Genomic DNA, 21,575 nt, shown 5'->3' with positions numbered 1-21,575 from the left:
AGGGAAGAAAGTTCTCTCTTTCTGCCCCTGGATAAATGTCTTCCTGGTCACTATTGGACAATAAGGTGGTCCCGGGGTCACCGTAAGCTACAGAGTTGAATTCAGAAACAGGGTGTAAGTCCAAACTAGGAACCAGTAGGCTTCATCAGGACCTCCCTGACCCTATGGGTTTGGCATGGGAGGAAGGCACAATCCCCCATCCTTCTCCCCTCTGTGCTTCTGCACCCAACCTTGTTAGTGGCGACTCTACCTTCTCCCACCAGGTTTGACACGGAGGATCAAGAACAAGGAAATGGGTTGTAGATGTTAGGAGATGGTTGAGGGAAAAATGTCTAAAACTTATGCTTTCATCGATGGGTGTTTTTCTGAGTTCTGACGTAGGCAGTACCTCTCCTGGGCTACCTGAACCCTCCTCTACCACATCCTAATTCTGTGTGACGTAACTCCTCCCCCAATTTTGTGGGCTGGGAGGGTGGATCAGTTTCCTTTCTCACTGATGTGGCAAGATGCTTGACAAATACAACTCAGGGAAAGAAGAAAACAAGGTTTCATCTTGGCTCATAATTTAAGAAAGGATAGAGACTGTCGTGATGGGAAGACAAGGCAGCGGGAGCTGAGGCAGCTGGTCGCATTGCATCCACAGTCAGGAAGCAGACAGAAACGGACGCTGGTGCTCCTCTCTCTTCTTTTTATTCACTCTAGGATCCCAGCCCATGGGATGGCCCTGCCTTTTATGTAGGGTGGGGCTTCCCATCTCAGCCAAATCTCCCTGAAAATGGCCTCGAACAGCTGCCCAAAATATTGTTTCCTAGGTGATCCTAAATCCTATCCAAATTAACCATCTCGGTGAGGCTCCTCGCCTCCTGGCAGACCAGCCTGCTGAACAGATTCCTCCAATCCAGCGCCCTCTCTACCACCTCAGGCTGACTCCTGACTGTAGACTGCCTCCCGCCTCTGGGGTCCAGGACTTGTTTGACCTGTTTGTAACCACTGGGCCTTCTCTCTCTTCTCATGGGTCTCCCTAGATCCTGTTAGCATCTGTGTGATCTTAGGTTTCAGATTCGGATTTAGGGAGAAGACTTGAAGTATTAATGCAACCCTCTCCAAAGAAAGCCTCCTCACAAGTTTCGCTCCTTTCTCCCCTTTTTGTTTTTATTTTGAGGCAAAATTCACATAGCACACCCTCTTTATAAAACAGAGTCTAAGTCTAGTCCAGGCTGGCCTTGAACCCACAGAAATTCTGCCGCCTCAGCCTTCAGAGAACAGAGAGTACAATTGTGAGCTACCATGTCCAGCTTAAATTGACCATTTAGAAAAGTGTCGTTAAATCCTCTGACACCTGTTTTATTTATTTTGCGTAGGAGTTGGGCACACCATGTCATAGTGTGCCATGCTACAGTACATACGTGGAGGTCAAAGGATAATGTTCACGCTCCTAAGTAACACCTTTTCTTGCCTTCTGTTTTCAGGGAACCCCAAAGGTGCGATGCTCACCCATGGGAACGTGGTGGCCGATTTCTCAGGCTTTCTGAAAGTGACAGAGGTGAATAAAGTGCCCTTCCTATGCAGGCGTTTCTTGAGGACACACTTGAAGTTCTCCTAACAGGGTGTCCAACCCTTCAATAGCACCACGTGACTCTCTCACCGTCAAATGCGTTGGACCATATTCCTAGTCACCCTGAGACGAACGTGGTGCGAGGGCCACAGATCGGAGGTGTTAGGGTTGTGTTTTGTTGTTGTCCATTATTGTAGGATTTATAACCTGGGCAGCCGCTTGCAGGCAGGAGTTTCTGTAGTCAATAGAACAATCTCACTTTTACAACCACTTTTAACCCCCAGTACTGTTTGTTTTGTTTTGTTTTTTTTGGTTGGGGACTCACTATGTATTCCAAGCTGGCTTCAAATACCTGATGCTCCTGCCTCAGTCTCCCAGATGCTGGGATTTCAAGCACAAACTATCAGACTAGCTTTCAACTCCAATGTAGAAATGACCCATACCCCAACATTCACATGATACAAAAACAAAACAAAACAAAAACAAAAACAAACAAACAAACAAAAACCTCTAAGAGCCCAGGGTGGGGGATGGGGAGCATGTAAACTTGTTTTTCATTTTTCACTTAAAAAAAAAAGTAATGAGATCCCTGAGCTCCTGTATGTACCTTTATTTCAGAAGTAAGTCTCGTTGACTTGTGTGTCAAGCAGGCCAGGGTTTAATTTGGTCATTTTGTGTTTAAGGACTACTAGAGTCTGAGAAACAGCGGCAGCTGCTAATTGTAAGGCTGTACTTAAAGGTAACTGGAAAGTCCACAAAGCTCTCTTTTTTGGTCTGACAAAAGCATGTTAGTGTTTATAAACTGCTAAGGAAGGAGGAGCTGCCCCAGGTGGGGTGAGTATCTGCTGTAGCTTCCTTCAGGAGAAAGGATCCCAGGCCCTTTCTCCACCATGGAAACCGTCTCTCTCTGAGCATGGGCTATATGGTACTGCGAAGCATATGCTCCGAACACTGAGATGCCTTGGTGGGAAACTGAGGCATGGCGGCTGGCTGAAATCAGTTTTGGAGCCATGATCCAGGATCCAAAGTTTGTCCAAGTCGGTTCAAAAGGCAAAAGGAGAGTGAAGCGTTCTGTGACACGACAGAGAACGGTTAGGTCCCACTGAGGAAGTGCCCACCCTTTACTGGACAGAACAGTCAGCGTCTCTGGGGCCAGTCCCATCTGGGAGCCAGCCATGGGCTAGTGCCCAGCCTGAGTAGTCCCCTTTAAGGAGGGCCCTGATTCCCAGTTGTGGCTTGGGAGGCTGCGTCTGGCACCTGTTTGCGGCTTGGCCTCTTCTCCTCTGCCACCCGCCCAGAACTCAGCCCAACTGGCACAAATGAGGTATACGACTCCCTGAGCCATTTTCTCTACGTGGCCTAGAAAGTGCCATCAAGCCAAGAGCACGCGAATCTCTACTCAGTAGCCCAGGGAGACTGCAACAGGTGTTACAGGAAGGGTGGGGAGGGCAGGGAGAGGCAGGCCGACGCCAACACCCACAGACGGTCTACAAGAGAGGTGCAGGCTGTCCTGAGAGGAGACCTCCCTGCGGAGCCTGGCTCTGCTGGTTTATGTGTGCTTCATGTGGCTCTTTGCTTCTGCAGATAACCTACACCCACTGGCGCTGCGACCTAACACTTCGCTTCCTATGCTGCCTCTCTCTCTCTCTCTCTCTTTCTCTCTCTCTCCCCCTCTCTCCCTCTGTCCCTCCCCTCTCCCTTCTCCACCTTTCCTCCCCCACCTCCTCCTCTCTCTCATCATTTTTTCCCTCTCTTCTCACCTCTCTCTGTCCTCATCCTCCCTCTCCCCCACTCCTTGTCCACCCCTCCCCCCCAGGACCATTTTTCTCTTTATTGTTTTATGACTCTCTCGTTGTCTTCCTGTCAGTGTTTCTTTCCTTTCTGTCTCCCATGCCCGTCACCTGCAGAAAGTGATCTTTCCGAGACAGGACGATGTGCTCATCTCCTTCCTGCCTCTGGCTCACATGTTTGAGAGAGTGATCCAGGTAAGACACCTGCCCGGCTGACCGGGACTTGCCTGGGCTCCTTGTGTTTTCTTGCAGAGTCAGTGGGCTCCCACTTGTGCGGATGTGCACTTTTCCTATTTGCCTTTAGCACACATGTTTGAGCGAATGGTGCAGGTAAGGCCCTGGCATCAGAGAGGCGCCCTCTGTGCCTAGAACCTACACTTACAGCAGGGTATCACTTGTCACCTGTCACTGGTGTGAAGTAGGACTAACCGTTCCATTCTTAGAAGATAGCACAGGGGGCCAGAGGGATCGGAGGACCTTGGCCACCCCACCTATCCTTCCTGAGAGCGGTGGGTTCCTCAGGACCCACCCAGACCCACCTCGCCTTTCTCACAGACACACCTCGGCTGGGAGAAGGCCTGGTTGGTGGCATCTGTTCCAAGAGCATGACAGATTCCGAGAAGTGCTTTGCCACCCCCGGCTCTGTGGTACTGCTCTGTGACCGCCAACATGCTTCTGTTCCATAACTCACAAACTCCTAAAAGACAGATTAAGCAGTAAAGTCGTAGCATCAAACTGCCATGGCTCCTAGGGCTATAGATCTGGACGATGTAAGACTGTCCCTGGGACAGAGCAAAGGGAGGAATCCATAGAATCCATATAGGATGGTGGAGTCAAAGAATTTTCCATGCGCATGCCACTCAAAGGACCAGCCTGTGAATAATATACATCTTTCAAGTACATTTCTACTCTGTCTGGCGGGGAGATCTGGTATCACAGGGCTTGCTTTCTACCTCTCTGGGCCTGTGTTAGAATGCTAGCCATTATTCTTGGCCAGCTTTGTACAGCCAGGCACTTTACCTCTCTGAGCTTCGCATTCATCTCCCACCAATGGTCATGCTAGAAACACCGCCTCCCTTAAAGGAATGCCCTGGGTACTAAAGAACAGAGCACATATAAGGCCCCTCACATGCTTCTGGCCCCATAGGAGCCAGCCCTAAGCCCCTGGTCTCCTATCAGCCCTAATAGCCCAAGAGAATGGCACAACCTTCCACAGTTGCTGAGCTGTCTCTGGGAAATTCAGAGCCTATCTAGGGGCCTGGAGTAGAGCCATTTATGGAGTATACTCCCTAGACCTGAGTTTCCAGAGTGGGATGGGGTGGCTCATGTCTAGGGTTGAGAGTGGGCATGAAGAGACAGGAGCCAGCAAGAATGGCTGCTTTGGCATCATTACGCCTTCTCCCTATGCCTGGTTGGAACTTAATGCAAAGGTTCTGGGTGGGTGGGCCACTGTTTGTCACTCAGTGTCTTATGGCAGCAGCCAGAGACAGGTGGGAGTCCTGGTGTTCTCCATAGAGGGCCAGACTCTGGATAGCTCTAGCTTGCAGCCAGGAGTACCCACCCTCTCTGACTCCCATTTTCTTATTTTCTTCCTTCAGTCTGTTGTCTACTGCCATGGGGGTCGCGTGGGATTTTTCCAGGGAGACATCCGCCTTCTCTCAGAAGACATGAAAGCCCTCCGCCCCACCATCTTCCCTGTGGTCCCGCGGCTGCTGAATCGGATGTATGACAAGGTGAGTTCCACAGACTGAAAGGTTCATGTTTGCTGGTGTGGACAAAATCTGGGGTCCCCGGCAGGCTTTCCCTCCCTCCAACCCAGGTCTGAAAACTTGCCTCCTTCCTAGGTCCCCTAACTCTTCCCTATGCTTCCTTCTCTTGTTTTCTTCCAGCCTCTAAAACTCTGGTTAAAGAGATCTTCCCTTCCCTCCCTTCCCTTCTTCGCCTCCCCTCCCCTTTCCTCCCTCCTTTTCCACCCTATCTCCTTCCCATCTCCAAAATGTACCACTTGATAGTGGGAACCTTCAGCCTCATGCCACTAATCCTGTGACCTCTTATAAGGACACACTGGAACAGGGGTCCTTTGCTAGCCAGTCTGTACCCTCTTCCTGGGCACAGGCTGTGTTTGGAGGAAGCCTGTGAGGCTCTGACAGTTGTCTCCCGCTTGTGCTCCTCAGATCTTCCACCAGGCGGACACCTCATTAAAGCGCTGGCTCCTGGAGTTTGCAGCAAAGCGCAAGCAGGCCGAGGTTCAGAGTGGAATCATCAGAAACAACAGCATCTGGGATGAACTCTTCTTTAATAAGATCCAGGTAAAGAAACAAGGCTGCAGGGTCTAGAGTGACACTGTGCCTGGCGGATGATCTCAAAGGAAAAATTGGAGATTTGTTAAAAAGTAACCAGCAAGAAGGACCCTTAGGTTGTCCGTGGTCCAGTGGATGGCCTCACATTCATTCATATATGGGAAGCACAAGCTAGACTCTGCAGAATGTTAAACAAACCAAAAAAAGAACAGGAAGTTGGGTGAGAAATGAGGGAGTCAGGGATGGACCTGGTGGAATTAACAGGATAAGTGGGAAATGGATGCGGTATGAGATTCTCAAAAAATTAATTAAAATATCATATACATACATACATACATATTTAAAAGGTCCTTAGAAAGTAGGTACTCTGGCTTCCATCTTGCCTGGATGCTCAGGCCATTGCTCCACCCAGATACCACTGGGACCTGCAGTCCTGGGCTTCTTCTTGCCATTCCTAGTAAACTGGCTATGGTGTGCTATCAACAAAAAGCACTTGCTTCTCACCAGATGAACAGGAGTCCTCTTTCCCTTTTCTGGTGTCCTATCCCTTCAGCCTCTCCCAAATCAGGCCATTCCAGAAATGCCTCTTGCTGTATCGCCACCACAGCCCCCACGCTCTGCACCACCCAAGGAATCTAGTTCATGGGTCGTATCAACTCACTTTTTTTTTCTTGCTGTTCTGTTTTTAGCCTTGAAAATTAATATTTAAAACTCTCTTGGCTCAACTTACAGAAACAAAGTGTTTCAAGTATCCTCTGTCCTCTGCAGAACATAGTAAATAAAGCATAGTATTGATTTATATATGAGAAAAAGACGATGCCATTAAAATAGAAGTTGGAGAAAATTGCCTTAAGTAATTGTTTTGGAGGCCTGTGAATAATGGGAGAGTGAGAAAGTAGCTGATTCATTTTAGGAGGGAGAAGCATGGTGTTTAAAAACTACCTCATGGAATGATGGCACTTGTCTAGAACTGGTGACAGAACTGGACATACTGTGGGCTAAGTTGCTGACTGATCAAATTTATTAGGAAGCTATGTGCTTTCTTCCTGATCTGAGCCCCAGCATCCGGGTGCAGCTGCTGAAAGCCAACCTTGAATGAGGACCATCTCAAATGTCACCATCATTGACAGCTTCTCTCTTCCCCCAGGCCAGTCTAGGTGGGCACGTGAGAATGATCGTTACTGGAGCAGCCCCTGCATCACCAACAGTCCTGGGATTCCTACGAGCAGCTCTGGGGTGCCAGGTATCATCCTCCAGGGCCTTCCTCAGGGGTGGAGGGATGCATGCTAGGCAGTGAAGCTGTTATACTCTCCACCGTACAAAGATCCCAGTATATCCATGCTAGGAGAGTCCTTTACTGGGACCTTGAAAGTTTTAACAAAGGGGAAAGGAATCAAAGGGACTATAAACACATAGTTATAGTTAGGGGCTGGAGAAATAGCTCAATGATTAAGAATGCTTCCTGGTCTTCCAGAGGACCTGAGTTCAATTTCCAGCAACCACATGGTGGTTCACAACTTTCTGTGACTCCAGTTCCAGGAAATCCAGTGCCCTCTTCTGACCTCCACTGTCACTGCACACACATGGCGCCCACACACATGTACTCAGTCACATGTATACACATGAAATAAATGTTTTTCAAGTATATAAATGCATCCTTAGTGTGCTGGAGACTCTGTACTATACTGCCTTGCCTCTCGGCTCTCTACAGCCTTCAAAACATCTCCCGTCTCAACGCCAGAGCATCAGGGAGAGGAGCCTATCCATGTGCTATTATTTGATTATCTCTAAGAGCAAGCAAGCAAGCAAAAACACAAACAAACAAAACTATCCCTTCATTTATCCGTTCACATAAAATCTGTCAAGTTCCTAAAGAGGCAGGGCATTGTGTCACGGCTGCAGTGGGGTTTCAAGGGAAGTTAAACACGTCTGTTTCTTAAGAATAGTGCTTAAATCTTTATGCTTTAGGTGCTGTGAGCACCAGTGCCTGGAGAGGAATGTCAAAGATAAAGTCAGACCTGTAGTTCATCTAGAATATTTCTTGAATATGCATTTATCCAAGTGAAAATAGAGCCTCTGGTTGAAATTTGGCCAAGAAACCTTTATTCCAAACCACACAACCTGAATATTCATGGCCAAAAGCAGCAACATAGCCCTGCTGTGTTTAGTGACACTGGAGTCAGCTCTCGGGGCGCCAGGCCCCCACCACCCTCAGCCAGGAGCAGCACACAGTCAGTGGGAGGCAAGCTGGCCAAGAAGGGCCACCAAAGAGCTCTGGGACAGTGCGGCCCGCATCACGGTGTCTGTGTTTTGCTTGAAGGTCTATGAAGGTTACGGGCAAACCGAATGCACAGCTGGCTGCACCTTCACAACACCAGGGGACTGGACATCAGGTAGGAGAGCTTGCAGCGGGGATTGCTGGATGCCAGAACTGGAGGTGGCGTCTGCGTTGTGATACTGTGGATCTTTGTCACTTTGTTGCAGTTTTTTTTTTGCACCTCCTTCCTTTGTATTTTCCCTATTTTAAAATGTTTATTTGTAATTTCAATTGCATTTATTTACTTACTTTGTTTACGTGTGTGTGCATCTTCCCACACACCATGGTATTCATGTGGAAGGCAGAGGACAACTTTCAGTTTCTGTTTTTGTTTTTGTTTTTTCATTTCTCCTTCCACCATGTGTATTTCTGGATCAAACAGATTTTTCAGGCTTGGCAGCAAGCATCTTTGCCCACTGGTCTCTCTCAAAAGCCTGTCCTGCTTTTTTGTTTTGTTTTGTTTTGTTTGTATAACTAAATAGAAGTTGTAAAAATGTAAATCACATGCTAGAACTCCACTTGGTAAGTGCTTATAGTACCAGCACAGTGAGTTTTGTAGATTCTACATAACCACACTGCCTTGCTTACAGTTATTTTAGAACTGGTTTTTTTTTAATAGAATGGAACAGACACTTCTCTCATTAAAAAAAAAAAAATGTATGTGTATGAGCACTTTGCCTGCCTGAGCATATGTGCATTATGTGTATATCTGGTGCCTGTAGGGACCAGTATCAGTTTTGGGTCCCCTGGAACTAGGGTTACAGGTAGTTGTGGGCATCGGAAGTCAAGCCCAGTCCTTTTGGAAGAATGGTGAGTGGTCAGCTGCTAAGCCATGTCTCCAGCAGCCCTGAGGACTATGGGTCTCCTGAGATGTACCTTGTGGCAGTGGCAACCTCAGAAAGGAGGAGGTCCACACACAAGCCTCTAGGCAGACAAGAAGTAGGTCCATAGTAGTTAGCCTTGGGTCACCCATCACTGCATTCAGACTAGGCACTGAACAAACTTGGAAAGCACTCAGCCAAAGAATATTTTTGGCCTCTTTCCCTGGGGCCATTGTTTGTGCTTACATTTGAGGAGATGCAAGCACAAGCTGGAAAATTTGGAATGATGTGCATGCAAAAAATGATAGTCAATGCAATAGTATTTCATAGCATCTTGCAATATGATAGGGAGACTCAAACTGGGAACTGCATTTGACTGCGCCAGCTAAGGAGTGTTTTAGTTTTTGTTTTGTTCTGTTTTTAATTACACTCAAGCTGGATAAAGACTGCTTCCTATATAAGCCCTTTGGTCACTCTCCTGCTGACAGACATTCTTCAGGAAACATGCTCACTAATTTTAAAAAGGGTTCAAATATTTATTCTTCATTGTATGTATGTGGGAAGTGGGTATGCACAAGTGAGCACACGTGCCCATGGGGGTCAGAAGAGGACATCCGATCTCCCCAGAGCCAGAGTTTCAGGTTGTTTTGAGCTGTCCAATGTGGATGCTGGGAATCAAATTCTTCTCTGTAGGAGCAGGAGCAGCAAGCCCTCTTAGCCACAGAGCCATCCCTCCAGCACCTAGCTTTGGTTTTTTTGGTTTTTTTCCCCCCTGTTGTTTCCATTATACTGAGCCACCATTTCACAAATTCCATTCCTCTTGGACACTTTCATTCTTACCTTTAAAAAAAAATTACATGTATTTATTTGTGTCTGAGAACATGTACATCTCGCAGGGCACGTGTGCATATCAGAAAAAAGCTTACAAGAGTCAATTCTCTCCACCATGTAGCCTCCGAGAAGCAAACCTAGGGTAGCAGGATTGGTGGTAAGCCTCTTTACCTTGGATGCCATCCTTAATGTTTTCTCATTTAAAACTGTTGAGTTTTTATCTATCTGTACTAGAAAACCTAGGAGGACAGGTGTGAGAAAACTGATGTCTCTCTGTATAGCATCATAACAAGTTTGGCAATGTGTCTTCTAAAAGAGAAACCCAAGTACCAAGTATTTTCTTTTCATACCTTTAGCATATCAGGTTTCAGGACCTTGGCCAGCACCTACCATACACTCCCTTAGCTTCCCAAAGTGAGGCAAAGACCACAACAGCAATATAGAGAAAGACAGACAGACAGACAGACAGACAGATAGACAGACAGATAACCACAAAGCTAGTAAATGGCTCAGATAGGATTTTGTGACTGGAGTGCATAAGAACAACAAAATTTGGAATTTGATTTTTTTTTTCAGGATGAGTAACTTCATTCTGCTTTTCTATCCTTGCTAACCTAAGTGTAGTACTGAGTCCAGCAGCATCAATATTGCCCAGGGCCTGTGAGAAACACAGACCCTCATGCCTCATCCCCAGCCCTGACTCTAAATCTGTAACAAGAGCTCTAGGTTACCTCTGTGCACACCAATCACCAGTCTGACTAGGGGAGAAAAAATGATGGTTACAGTTTGTGATACACATGAAGCACACACTGGCCCCCTGATTCTCCTGACTCTCCGGCATCCATCTCCTGGGCGATGCTATTATAGGTGTGTACCACTATGTCGAGTTGGAAAAATGTTTTGCTGTGGGCACCACTGTAAAACTTCCTAACCATGCGCATGGTAGACATGAGACTCCCACCTCACGTAGGCTTGTGCTAGGTGAATTATACCTCTCTCAGTCTGTAAGAACCAAATATAAGGGTCAGTGAGATGGTTCAGCTGGTAAAGGCATGTGCTGACAATTCCCCAGAATCTGCATAGTTGAAAGAGAGAACTGACTCCATCAAGCCATCCCCTGACCTACCACATATATGCTGTGACATATGTACATGTACACAATACACACACATACACTATGCTGATAAACGTAGAAAAATTAGAACCAAATGCAAGCCTGGCATTGCGGTGCCTTCCTATAATTGGCAAGACTGACATCCAGAATCAGATTTGTGATCAGTCTGGGTGCTATAGTGAATTTCAATACAACCTGGGCTACGCAGAGAACCCTGTCTCAAAAACAATCCTGTGTAACAAAAAGAAGTCAGACGTAAAGTGGAGGTCACCCTCTGCTTTCTCTGGAGTTTAGTTCTGCCCTCAGATTGTCCCATGACCAGCACCTGTATAAAGGTGTGTTACTCCGGTGCCACAGCTCCATGCTTTAACCCCGCTTGGGCTTTTGTCTCGACTTTGTTTTGTTAGAGGTAAGGACTCACGCAGCTCAGGCTGGCCTCAGACTATTTACTGTGCTGCCGAGGATGACCTTGAGCTCTGCCTCTCAGGTGGTGGAGTTGTAGGCATGCCCCACTACTCCAGGATGCTTGGGGGAGTTTGTAGGGCGTCGAGCACCACCGGTGCTGAAACGCTGACAAGTGTCACCTTGTATTCCGGCGTCCTAGGGCACGTCGGGGCACCTCTGCCCTGCAACCACATCAAGCTGGTTGATGCAGAGGAACTCAACTACTGGACCCGCAAAGGAGAAGGAGAGGTGAGACTGAGACACTGCCTCTTATTTCTACGGATGTTACATGTAGCCAAGTGAAAGCAAAAAACAGTGGGAACAGAGCCATTTTCTCCTCGCCTGCATATAAAGTCATTTTACGTTATTCACATACGTGATTCAACCAACCTCACTGAGGCTGAGTTGTTCTAAATGAAGAACTTTTCATTTACAAACCTTAAAAGCAGTACCTCTCCCCCACATAGTCAACCATTTGTAGGTTGCTGTAGTATAGTTTGTCTCATCGCAAACATGGCTCTACTCAAATAAGCCAAATGAGGTGGGCTGAGCTGGGCTATTCTTGCCGAACCCTAGAGAGTGGGTAGAGGAGAAACGGACTTCTTGCTAATGAGTTAAGCGGTCTGGACAGAACCGGAAGGATGAGGCAGTCATCAGTATCTGTGGCAAGTGTCACAAAACAGCACGAGCCCAAGGTCAGGGACTCCTGAGGGAGAAGAGGTGGCAAATGAAGAAAGCACAGTCAGGGCAGGGAAAACACTGCTTTAGAGAAGGCAAGAGGCAGATCAAAGGGCAGAGACACCTCTGGTCCTTTCAGAGTCTCCACAGTAGCCTTCCAGTAGACAGATAGCACACCTGTTCTCATGCCTGATAACAGACAATCTGGCAGTGATGAATAATCTCTGATGTCGTGAGTGAGCAAAGCTGTGGCATTTCCCCCCACAGATATGTGTGAAAGGACCAAACGTGTTCAAAGGCTACTTGAAAGATGAGGACAGGACAAAGGAGGCCCTGGACAGTGATGGCTGGCTTCACACTGGAGACATTGGGAAATGGCTGCCGGTATGTACATTTGGAGGGTGGTGGTCCATATGCCAGTGATGGGTGGGTATGCGAGTCAGCTCACTGACCGGCCACCTCTCCATATGTGTTCCAACCTTGTCTTAAGCTTGTTCCTGCTGTCCCAATGAAAGTGACAGTGGCCTGTGTGGAGGGCAGAACCTGGGCCTGAAAACAACTTCCTATCCTTCATGGAATCCAGGAAAAGGTTTACTAGTGTATGGAGCCTGGTGGTAAGGTAGAAGGAGGTACATTTCTTGGGTAGATCTGAGAAAGCCAGTGTCTTAGTTAGGGTCTCATTGCTGTGAAGAGACACCATGACTACGGTAACTCTCACAAACAAAAACATTTAAATTAGGCTGGCTTATAGTTCAGAGGTTTAGCCCATTATCATGATGTCAGGAAGCATGGTGGCAGACATGGTGCTGAAGAGGTAGCCGAGAGTTCTGTATCCAGATCAGCAGGCAGCAGGAGGAGAGAATGCCACTAGGCCTGGCTTCAAATTCTAAAACCTCAAAGCCCACCCTCAGTGACACACTTCCTCCAAAAAGGCCATGCCTACTCTAACAAGGCCACACCTCCCAATAGTGCCACTCCCTTGAGCCTGTGGGGGCCATTTTTATTCAAACCACCACATCGAGGGATGCTGGTCCCTACCTGACAGGTTGGCACCTGGAAAAGGAAAATCCTGGAGTTGGTGGATTAGGGATACTTCAGTTCCTTTGACTCTCTCTGCTGGAAGTTGTTTTTGTCACCTTGAACAAAGCCACATTCCTCTTTTGGGCTACACCCTGGCCCATTTGTAGAAGAAGAAACTGAATTTTCATAGCATTCTTTGGCTATGGCTCTCAGCTTTTAACCCAAACCAATTTGCCTTATTCTCTCATTTAAAATATCTATTTGTTTGTGTGTTTATTCTGTGCACCTGTATGCTTGTGTGTACTTGTGTGGGGGTGTGCACCCCAACGGGGATCATGAGGTCAGAGGACAACTTGCACGCATTGATTCTCTCCCACCACGAGAGTATTCAGAATCAAACTAAGGTCACAGCCTTGGCAAAAAGTGCCTTTCCCCTCTAAGCCATCTTTCTAGCCCACATTTCCTTATTTTGAAAATGAGGATAATGGTATTGTTTGCCTCTTTAGCTGTTATCACAAGGAACAAATGAAATCATGGCTACAAAGCACTTAGCACAGTGTCTGGCAGGTATCAGACACTCATGCAAATCACTTGAGGGGGGAAAACTGTTATTGCCAATACCCAGAGCCTTTGCCTGGCGTCACTCAGCCAGAGGACCGCTTCTGTGTCTGGAAAATTACTGCTATCTTGTCAGAATCTGGGGTATTGAGTTTATCAGGTACATGAGGGTGCTGAGCCCTTCCCTGGCTCTGGGGCCAGGAGAGCTAATTTGCTTGTGCTTGGGCTTGTGCACTTGCCTTTGAGAAACCTTCATGCCTGTGTCAGACAAGGACAAGTCCCCAGTGTGCTCCCTGGGACAGGGACTCTGCTCAGGGAAGACATGCATGTTTATTTTTGGCATGAGTAGGGTTTGGGGTACAAGGCACCAGGGAAGAAGCTGAGGAGAGGTGCTCGCTGGACCTGACTCTCAGGCCGAGAGGACAAGTGAGAGTAAAGGACAGTCAGGCCAGGATCAGCAGGCAGTCAGCTCCAACAGAAGGCCCACAGATGTGTAGGAGAGGCCTGGGGAACATGGACACTGTGGAGGGAGGGTTGTCCCATATCCAAGGAAGATTGGGACTCAAGGCCCTGCACTTGTGAGAGCCCCTTCCCAGGCCCTGCTGTCAATTTATTTATATGAATAAATTATCATTTTGTAAGTTATAAATTATTTTTATGAATAAATTATTATTGATTGGTTGCTTTTGTGTATTGCTGATGATGAGATTTTTAAGAAGGTTTTTCTGCATGGCTCTGTACAGCCTGGCCGAATTCAAATGAGCTGCTATCCTCTTGCTTCAGCTTCCCAAGTGTTGGAATTACAGACACGTGCCATAATGCACGGTTTCTGTGTTATTTTCCATAAAGAAAGTGTCTCAGAACCATAAACACTCAAAGCTGAGGCACCCAGCATGAATGAAGCTCCCACCATTCCGGGCATGGTAGGAAGTACGTGAATAAACTCCCATGATGCAGCTGGTGTGGTCAGACATAAGAACTGCCAGTAGCCTGTGGAGTCAGTGTCAAAAGTCACTATCATCTCTGAATAAGGCCTGAATTTCCATTGAAATTGTTCTTCCATTTGAGATAAGTGTTTATTCTTTCCGTGCCTCTCACTTCGGGCTAATTGTGCATTCGTGGTTTAAGTTCATCTTGGCTAGGATGTGACTTTCTGGCAGACTATTATTCTATACACTGTGTCTGGCCTTTCTGTTTCTACTCACAAACAAGATTGATCTATAATTTTCCTTTTAAAATACGACTCTGGTCTTGGTGTCAGCTTATTTGAATGAGTGGATGAGTGATGTTTTCATTATGTTTTATTCATGTTTTCTACCAGACCATGTGAAGCACTTCAACGATTATGTCTAAGAAATAGTTGTGCTTTAAAATGATTGTTTTATAGCGATAGATGTGGGAGAAGGCATAGTCCTCTAATTCAGAAAGTCTTGGCTCTCAGCCCCGAGTCCTCTGTTTTCTAGTCCTGAGGCTGTTGGACCCTCATTTTCCTCAGGAGAGGAAGAGAGGCGACAATAGCTGGCTGTTGCTATGAAGACCAAAGGAACCAAAGGGATCCAGCCCCAGAGTTGACAACAAAACGAAACAAGACACAGGCCTGCTTTCTCTTTCTTTTCTGGAGATTGCTCTGGCCCTGGAGGACCAAACAGATAGTGGGGACGGAGGGTATGCGGGAGTCTGTCCACTCAGGACGTGGTTTCAGCTGTTGCCAGAGATAATGAAAATACAGCATTCACGGGTTATGTCCCGCTTAATCCCCTAGGAACTCAAAAAGGTGCCAGGGACAGCTAAAATACTGTATTATACGTTTAGCATTTTGTTAGACTCTTCTGAGAAGTATCCTTGCCACAAAAAAAAAAAAAAGAAAAGAAAGCCGGGCCATGGGAAAGGTTGAGAGACACAGCCTGAGAACCCGAGTTAGAACCCTAGTTTTTCTGATTGTTGGTGGTTTGTTTGTTAAAGCAGGGTGTAGGGGCATGGGCTTGGGGAAACAGAGACAGGCAGATCCCAGTGTCGGCTTGATCAGCCATACTAGCCTACTTGTCAGAATGAAAACGAGTCTTTGTCTTGAGAACCAATCAATCAATCAGTCAATAGGTCCCAGGGTCAGTGAGATGAATAGGGTCCCAGGGACCACTGGTACCCATCCTTCCTGCCAGTGTATATTGGGGAGAGTGGGGCTTTTAGCACCATCTAGTGGCCGAGTGGAGGCCACAGGCTGTCTGAGGAATCTGCTTTCTGTCAGGGCACTCTGGGGTTGAGGCAGCAGCGGGGACAATAGATCAAGTGGGTGTCAAAGAGTGCAGATCCGATGAGGAAGGGTTCAGCTGGAGCCTGGGCCTGGGCAAGAGGAGCCCCGATGGGGCAGAGATGGATCTGAGCAAGTCAGATGAATGTCTGCTTTAGGGACGAGCGAGGCGGGGGAAGTAAGAGGGTCTGGAAAGGCTGATACAGAAGAAAGGATGATGGATGTTCAGGGCCCAGCAGAACTGACATGTCCCCACCTGTGGAGGGTGGTGGCTCCATCACGCCCCATGCAACATCTCTGTAGACACAGAGTGGAGCAGCTTGTGCTGGGGTGTCCCGGGTAAGTCTGCACCCAGGAGGCGGGGCCCCGGCTTGGAGTGCAGCTGTCTGTTCCTCCCTCCCACAGGAGGGAACGCTTAAAATCATCGATCGGAAAAAGCACATATTTAAACTTGCCCAGGGGGAGTACGTTGCACCAGAGAAGATTGAGAACATCTACATCCGGAGCGAGCCTGTGGCGCAGATCTACGTCCACGGGGACAGCTTAAAGGTGAGCACCAGTGCGACAGCCCTCCCGCACACGCTGGCCTGCCCAAAACTCCCAGCTTAGGTTTTGACTTCCAGCCAACCATCAGAATTCACCCATGCGTTCATGTCAAGTCAAGAGGAAAATTCCCTTTCTGAAAGAGAAATTATGGGGCTCGGGAATCTAGCTCACTGAGCAGAGGGCTTGCCTGGCATGCAGGAAGTCCTGGGTTCTGTGCCCAATACCACATAAAGCCAGGCACGGTGGTACATGCAGGGGCAGAGGCTACAGAATCCGGAGTTTGAGGCCAGCCTCAACCTCAAAGCAAAATGCAATAGAAATCTTAATTACTTAGGGTTTGGGTGATTGTAGTCAGGGCAAGAGAGTTGCATGAAGACACAGAAATAAACATTTCCGTGAATTTTCATATATGTTCACTAACTTCCAAGGAAGAATTTCTTGAAACAAGATATTAAATAAAAATTCAGTATTTTTGCTTTTCTGATTGTGTGTGTGTGTGTGTGTGTGTGTGTGTGTGTGTGTGTGTTTAATTCTTGGCTTTTGGTACTGGGGCTTGAACCCAGGGCCTCAGACATGCTAAGCAAATGCTTAACTACTGTTCAGCTCTGTGTCAAAAGCCATTAGTCAGCACTGTGAGGCTCACTGGTGGAAGTGTTTTATAACCTCTGAACAAATGTTTCATAAGTGTAGGCTTATTTTTAGGAAAGGGTGGAGTCTGAGAATGCCAAGAGATTATTTTTAATGCTGGACCACAAGTGAGAGCTCTAAAAGCTTTTGTCCTGACTGTGCTTTCTGGTGGGCTTTGTAGGCCTTTTTGGTTGGCATTGTCGTGCCTGACCCTGAAGTCATGCCTTCCTGGGCCCAGAAGAGAGGAATCGAAGGGACCTTTCAGGAGCTCTGTAAAAGTAAGGTCTGTATCCCCAGGCATGTCCCAACAGGCCGCCAGGCATCTTATGAGTCGCATAATGAGAGGACAGAAAAGCTGATAACAGTGACGTCTAAATGCACCTGGTGTCACTTGACACATGGTTGGAACCCTAAACCAGAGATTTGTCCTTTTCCAGTTATTGAAGACATCCCTGCTTTCTTTTTAGAAAATGAGCAAACCATTGGCTTCTTGGGACCAGGAGCCATCACACCAGGTTTATCTGGCCCTGTTGTCCCATAGCTTGGAAGGGAGCAGTCCCAGAGGAAGTGATGTGTCCCAGGCCACACAGCTGGTTCACAGCAGAACCAGATGTGAACACAGGCTCTCTGACCCACCAGCTGTGCTGTTGCCAAGGGAAGGTGGATCTCATGTGCACTGGGTTAAGAGGTAGTGATAAAATGCTTTCCACTCAAAAGCGTCCACCATGTTTACCTTCACGGAACTGTCTTATGGGAGGATTGCTGTTTTTTGCTTCAGCAGCAGAAATAGGCTGTTGTCTCTGGTTCTACCTTCCCTCCTCAATCTCTGAGCCTGTACAGGGCTGGCAGCACTTCCAGGCTGACCACCAGACCACTGAAAACAAAGCACGCCTTGCCCACTCACAGTGACCTCTCTGGCCACTTACAGCCCTTTCTCTCCTGGTGAGAGGTGTTGATTGGTGTGGGACCAGGGAAGGGACTGAGAGAGCATGCGTCTACTCTGTCACTGGTTGACCTTAAATCAAAACCTTGCTCCCTCTCTCTGTCTCCCGTCCCTGCTTTGAAATGTGTTGTTTTACTTACATGGTTCAATTCAGGAGCTGAAGAAAGCCATCCTGGATGACATGGTGATGCTGGGGAAACAAAGCGGACTCCATTCGTTTGAACAGGTAACGTTCGCATGCCCATTTCATCCCTTTGCATAGGAGCACGGGTTGACCCTGACCTAGCCTCTCTCCTCCCCTGTGATGTGGCCAGATAGAAGCCTGTATACCAACAGACCCCTGGAGGTCTGTGTTGAGCCAACTGCCTGCTCCTAAACTAAAATAGGTCGCTGGACAAGGAAGGCTGTGCCTGTCGCCCTTATAACCGCGGGCGATGATAAGGCTGAAATAGAAGCCTTGCTGTCACTGATAGATCACGTGGGCACGGTCAGGCTCCCAAGTGCCCTACCTTATTTTTACTTTAATGGGTACTGCCTTCTTGGCAGCTGTAGGCAAGCTGACTTGCTAGGAGGACATTATCAGCCCAGGAGCCTTCTGCAAAGGAGAAGGAGGCAAAGCACCCACAAACCAAGGACACCCAGTTCCTCTGACACCATAGCTGAGCCCAGGGCCGAGCATGCTCAGCCCTACTTCACCTGTCATGCTTGCTTTTCAGTCAAAGCCAGAGAGAAAAAGCTTCCAAGCAGAAAGTAGTAATATGCCGAGAGAAAATTTAATCCTTTGGCTTTTGAAAGAATTGTCTTTCACAAAATTAGCACTTATACTTATGGGGAGGGGGGAGCACCGAGATGGCTCAGCAAGTAAAGATGCTTGTTGCCACACCAGATGACCTGAGTTGAGTCTCTGAGTCCCATATAATGAATGGGAGGAGAGAAACAACTCCCGAAAGCTGATCTCTGAACTCCATACATGTATGTGCGTATTCACACACACACACACACACACACACACACACACACACACACACACACACTGGGGGGGTAGAGAGAGAGAGAAATGTAACAAAGACTTTTCAAGAACTGTTTTGTTTTGTTTCTGCTGGGTGTGGTGGCATACGCCTTTAATCCCAGCATATGGGAGGCAGATGGAGACTGAGCTCTGTGAGTTTGAGGCCAGCCTGGTCTACATAGCAAGTTCCAGGACAACCAGGCTCTGTAGAGAAACTCTGCTCAGAAATAAACAAACGTGTTTTCCATTAAAACTTCCCCAAAGTATAGTATGAAGGGTCTGCAGAGCTTAGAAGAATTTTTAAATTTTATATGCAAATAGCCTACAACTATTTTAAAATTGGTTTTAAATGTAAAATTCATATGTTTAATCTGAATTAAAATATGTTGATGTACAAAGATTTATTTTTTATTGTTGTTTTGCTTGGTTTTGGAAAGGGTCTCATTCGATAATGGTTTCAGGCCAGGGCAGGTGGCCTCCTGCCTACTATGCAGCCCAGGCTGGACTTGAACTTACTGCTATCCTCCTGTCTCAGCCCCCCAAAATTAGGATTACAGGCATGAGTTACCTACCATACCCAGCTAATTTAAAGCTAAAGAAATCTAAACATATTTCAGTGCTTGAGATTGTTTTTCTCTTGAAAGAGATGTTTAAGTTAAACTTATTTGAGAAACAGTAAATATTTTAGAACAGCGAATGCTTGGATCTGAGGCATCCTGGCTGCTTGCTTTATTTTTCAGAATAGACGGTCCATTTTTGTCACTAGGATCTTTTCAATTTCCAAATTTCATAGAACTTTTTTTTGTGGTTTTTCCTTAGTAGGGATCTGTGTGATTGGATCACGCGTGGTAGGGATGGGGGTGGGGCGGCATGCCTGAGTGGTTCCAGACCCCTTAGCCTGGGGCAATTGGAAGGACAAGCTGGGGCTGCACCTGGGACATCCTTGTGAATTTCTAAGCCCTGCATGCCATCTGTCGGTGCTAGGCTATATAACCTGCATCAGAAACCCACACGGGAGCTAGGGATGGGGAAAAGAGGGGAGGAGAAGGGAAGAGGGAACAGGAAGAGAGAAAGAGAAGAAGGGGAAAGGAGAGAGAAAGAGAGAGAGAGAGAGATTCTTAAGGTTATTTTAAAAGGAACCTTAAAATCCTAGCCTTCTCCATTGCCTTTGGATAGAGCATTAAGGAGAGGAGAGAGACCTTGAGTTTTCATGTACCCTGTGCAGTTTCTGCTCTAATAATCTGCCCTCACCATGGCAACCTCAGATGCAGGAAAGCCATGTGGCACCTCAGAGGTCTTTAGTTCTATTGCCAACATTGCTACGTCTTGTTTTCTGTTCTCATCCTCCTCGCTGCTCTGCGCCATCCTTCCTAGCACAGTTAGCATGTAGCCTCAGCGGATCATAGCAAAACAGACAGCAGAGGAAGGTGTGCCTCAGACACAGACCATCCTTCACAGAAGTTGTCTCCGTTGATCCACAATCCGGTTTTTATCTTGGTCTTTTCCTTTTTCAAAAATAAATGGCCAGAGGCTGGGATGCGGCTTAGCTGGTTTGCTCCCCGGCACCACGTACAGTAGGCATGGGGCAGTGTGTTTATAGAATCCCAGCACGTGGGAGATAGACGCACATCGATCAGGCGTTCAAGGCTGTCCCAAATACAAAGCAAGTTCCAGGCCAACCCAGGCTATGAGGCCTTGTAAAGGTCAACCAGCGATAGTGGTCCATACTTGCAATCCTGTCTCTGGGGAGGCTAAGACAGAAGGACCATATCTTCAAGGCCAGCCTTGGCTATGAAGTGAGGCTCTATCTCAAGGGCGGTGAGGGGAGGCTATTAAGCATTAGCTCTAAACACACAAAGAATGACGTAAGTCCAGAGTTTGAGTCATCCTATATAAATTCAAGAGTTTAGATTTACTGAGCTGGGTGGATTGTACTAAACTTTGAATTAGGGGGAAAAATGGACTTACTGTGGCGTACTTTCCAGAACTATGCAATTCTAAAAAATAGGTCAGCCATTAGTAATTTACAGAGGTCTGTAAAAGCTGTCTCTTAATTCTATTAGGATATCAACAATTCTATCAGCAAGTAGATGACTGGCAGATATTTAATCACATTTAATTGTGATTTTGTTCTTGATATTTGCATGCCTCACTAATTTTTGGGTAGACAATACAAAATGAGCTTTGACAGATTTTTTTTCAGCCTCTAAACAGTGAATGTCTTCTTAGACCCACTGTGTTTCTTCATATTGAAATTGATACTTGCTGAATTGATGTAGGGATGGATTTATCATTTTCCTGATTCCTGGAAATGTTTCATTTTTCTCTCTGTCTTTCTTCCCTCTTAAATTATTTATTTTGTGTTTATTCTCTACAAGCAAACTTGAGTTAATACCTTTGAAAAGCTTCAATTATTATGATTCTCCAGACACACCAAAGTTTGTGGGTTTGTTCTTACTTTTTAGAAGTTTTTGAGATTTTATCTATTTTTATTTTATGCGTATGTGTGTTTTGCCTGCATATGTGTCCATGCACCATGTATGAGCAGTTCCCTCAGGGTCAAAAGAGAGCATGGAATCCTGTGGAACAGGAGCTACAGATGGTGTGCTCTACCATGTGAGCGCTGGAAATGGAACCTCAGTTCTCTGGAAGGACAGCCAATGCTCTTAACCAAGGAACCATCTCTCCAGCCCCTGGAGGCTAGCAGATAGCTACTAGTTCATGTTCTTATGAGATGACATAATTGGAGACTTTGGAGTTATCACTTTCCAATG

The 21,575-nt window shown here is 46.9% G+C and overlaps 1 protein-coding gene across 4 annotated transcripts in view; it reads left to right on the top strand.

Moving 5' to 3' along the window:
- The window catches only part of Acsl6 (acyl-CoA synthetase long chain family member 6), a 62,149-nt gene that overhangs the window by 32,630 nt on the left and 7,944 nt on the right, over nt 1–21,575 (top strand). For 3 of the 4 annotated variants that reach the window (XM_060363710.1, XM_021658232.2, XM_021658233.2), the window contains exons 10-20: nt 1,470–1,543; nt 3,598–3,675; nt 4,944–5,078; nt 5,520–5,654; nt 6,793–6,888; nt 7,966–8,038; nt 11,333–11,421; nt 12,118–12,234; nt 16,082–16,225; nt 17,031–17,132; nt 17,947–18,018. In XM_060363710.1, coding sequence (XP_060219693.1) covers nt 1,470–1,543; nt 3,598–3,675; nt 4,944–5,078; nt 5,520–5,654; nt 6,793–6,888; nt 7,966–8,038; nt 11,333–11,421; nt 12,118–12,234; nt 16,082–16,225; nt 17,031–17,132; nt 17,947–18,018 — 1,115 coding nt within the window. Of the gene's footprint in view, nt 1–1,469; nt 1,544–3,462; nt 3,541–3,597; nt 3,676–4,943; nt 5,079–5,519; nt 5,655–6,792; nt 6,889–7,965; nt 8,039–11,332; nt 11,422–12,117; nt 12,235–16,081; nt 16,226–17,030; nt 17,133–17,946; nt 18,019–21,575 lie in introns of all 4 variants that reach the window. The other variant, XM_021658231.2, reaches the window with a different exon arrangement.

The sequence above is a fragment of the Meriones unguiculatus genome, chromosome 11 (assembly GCF_030254825.1).
Source record: "Meriones unguiculatus strain TT.TT164.6M chromosome 11, Bangor_MerUng_6.1, whole genome shotgun sequence".
Classification (NCBI taxonomy): Eukaryota; Metazoa; Chordata; class Mammalia; order Rodentia; family Muridae; genus Meriones; species Meriones unguiculatus.
This window is presented reverse-complemented; position numbering and strand designations above follow the sequence as displayed.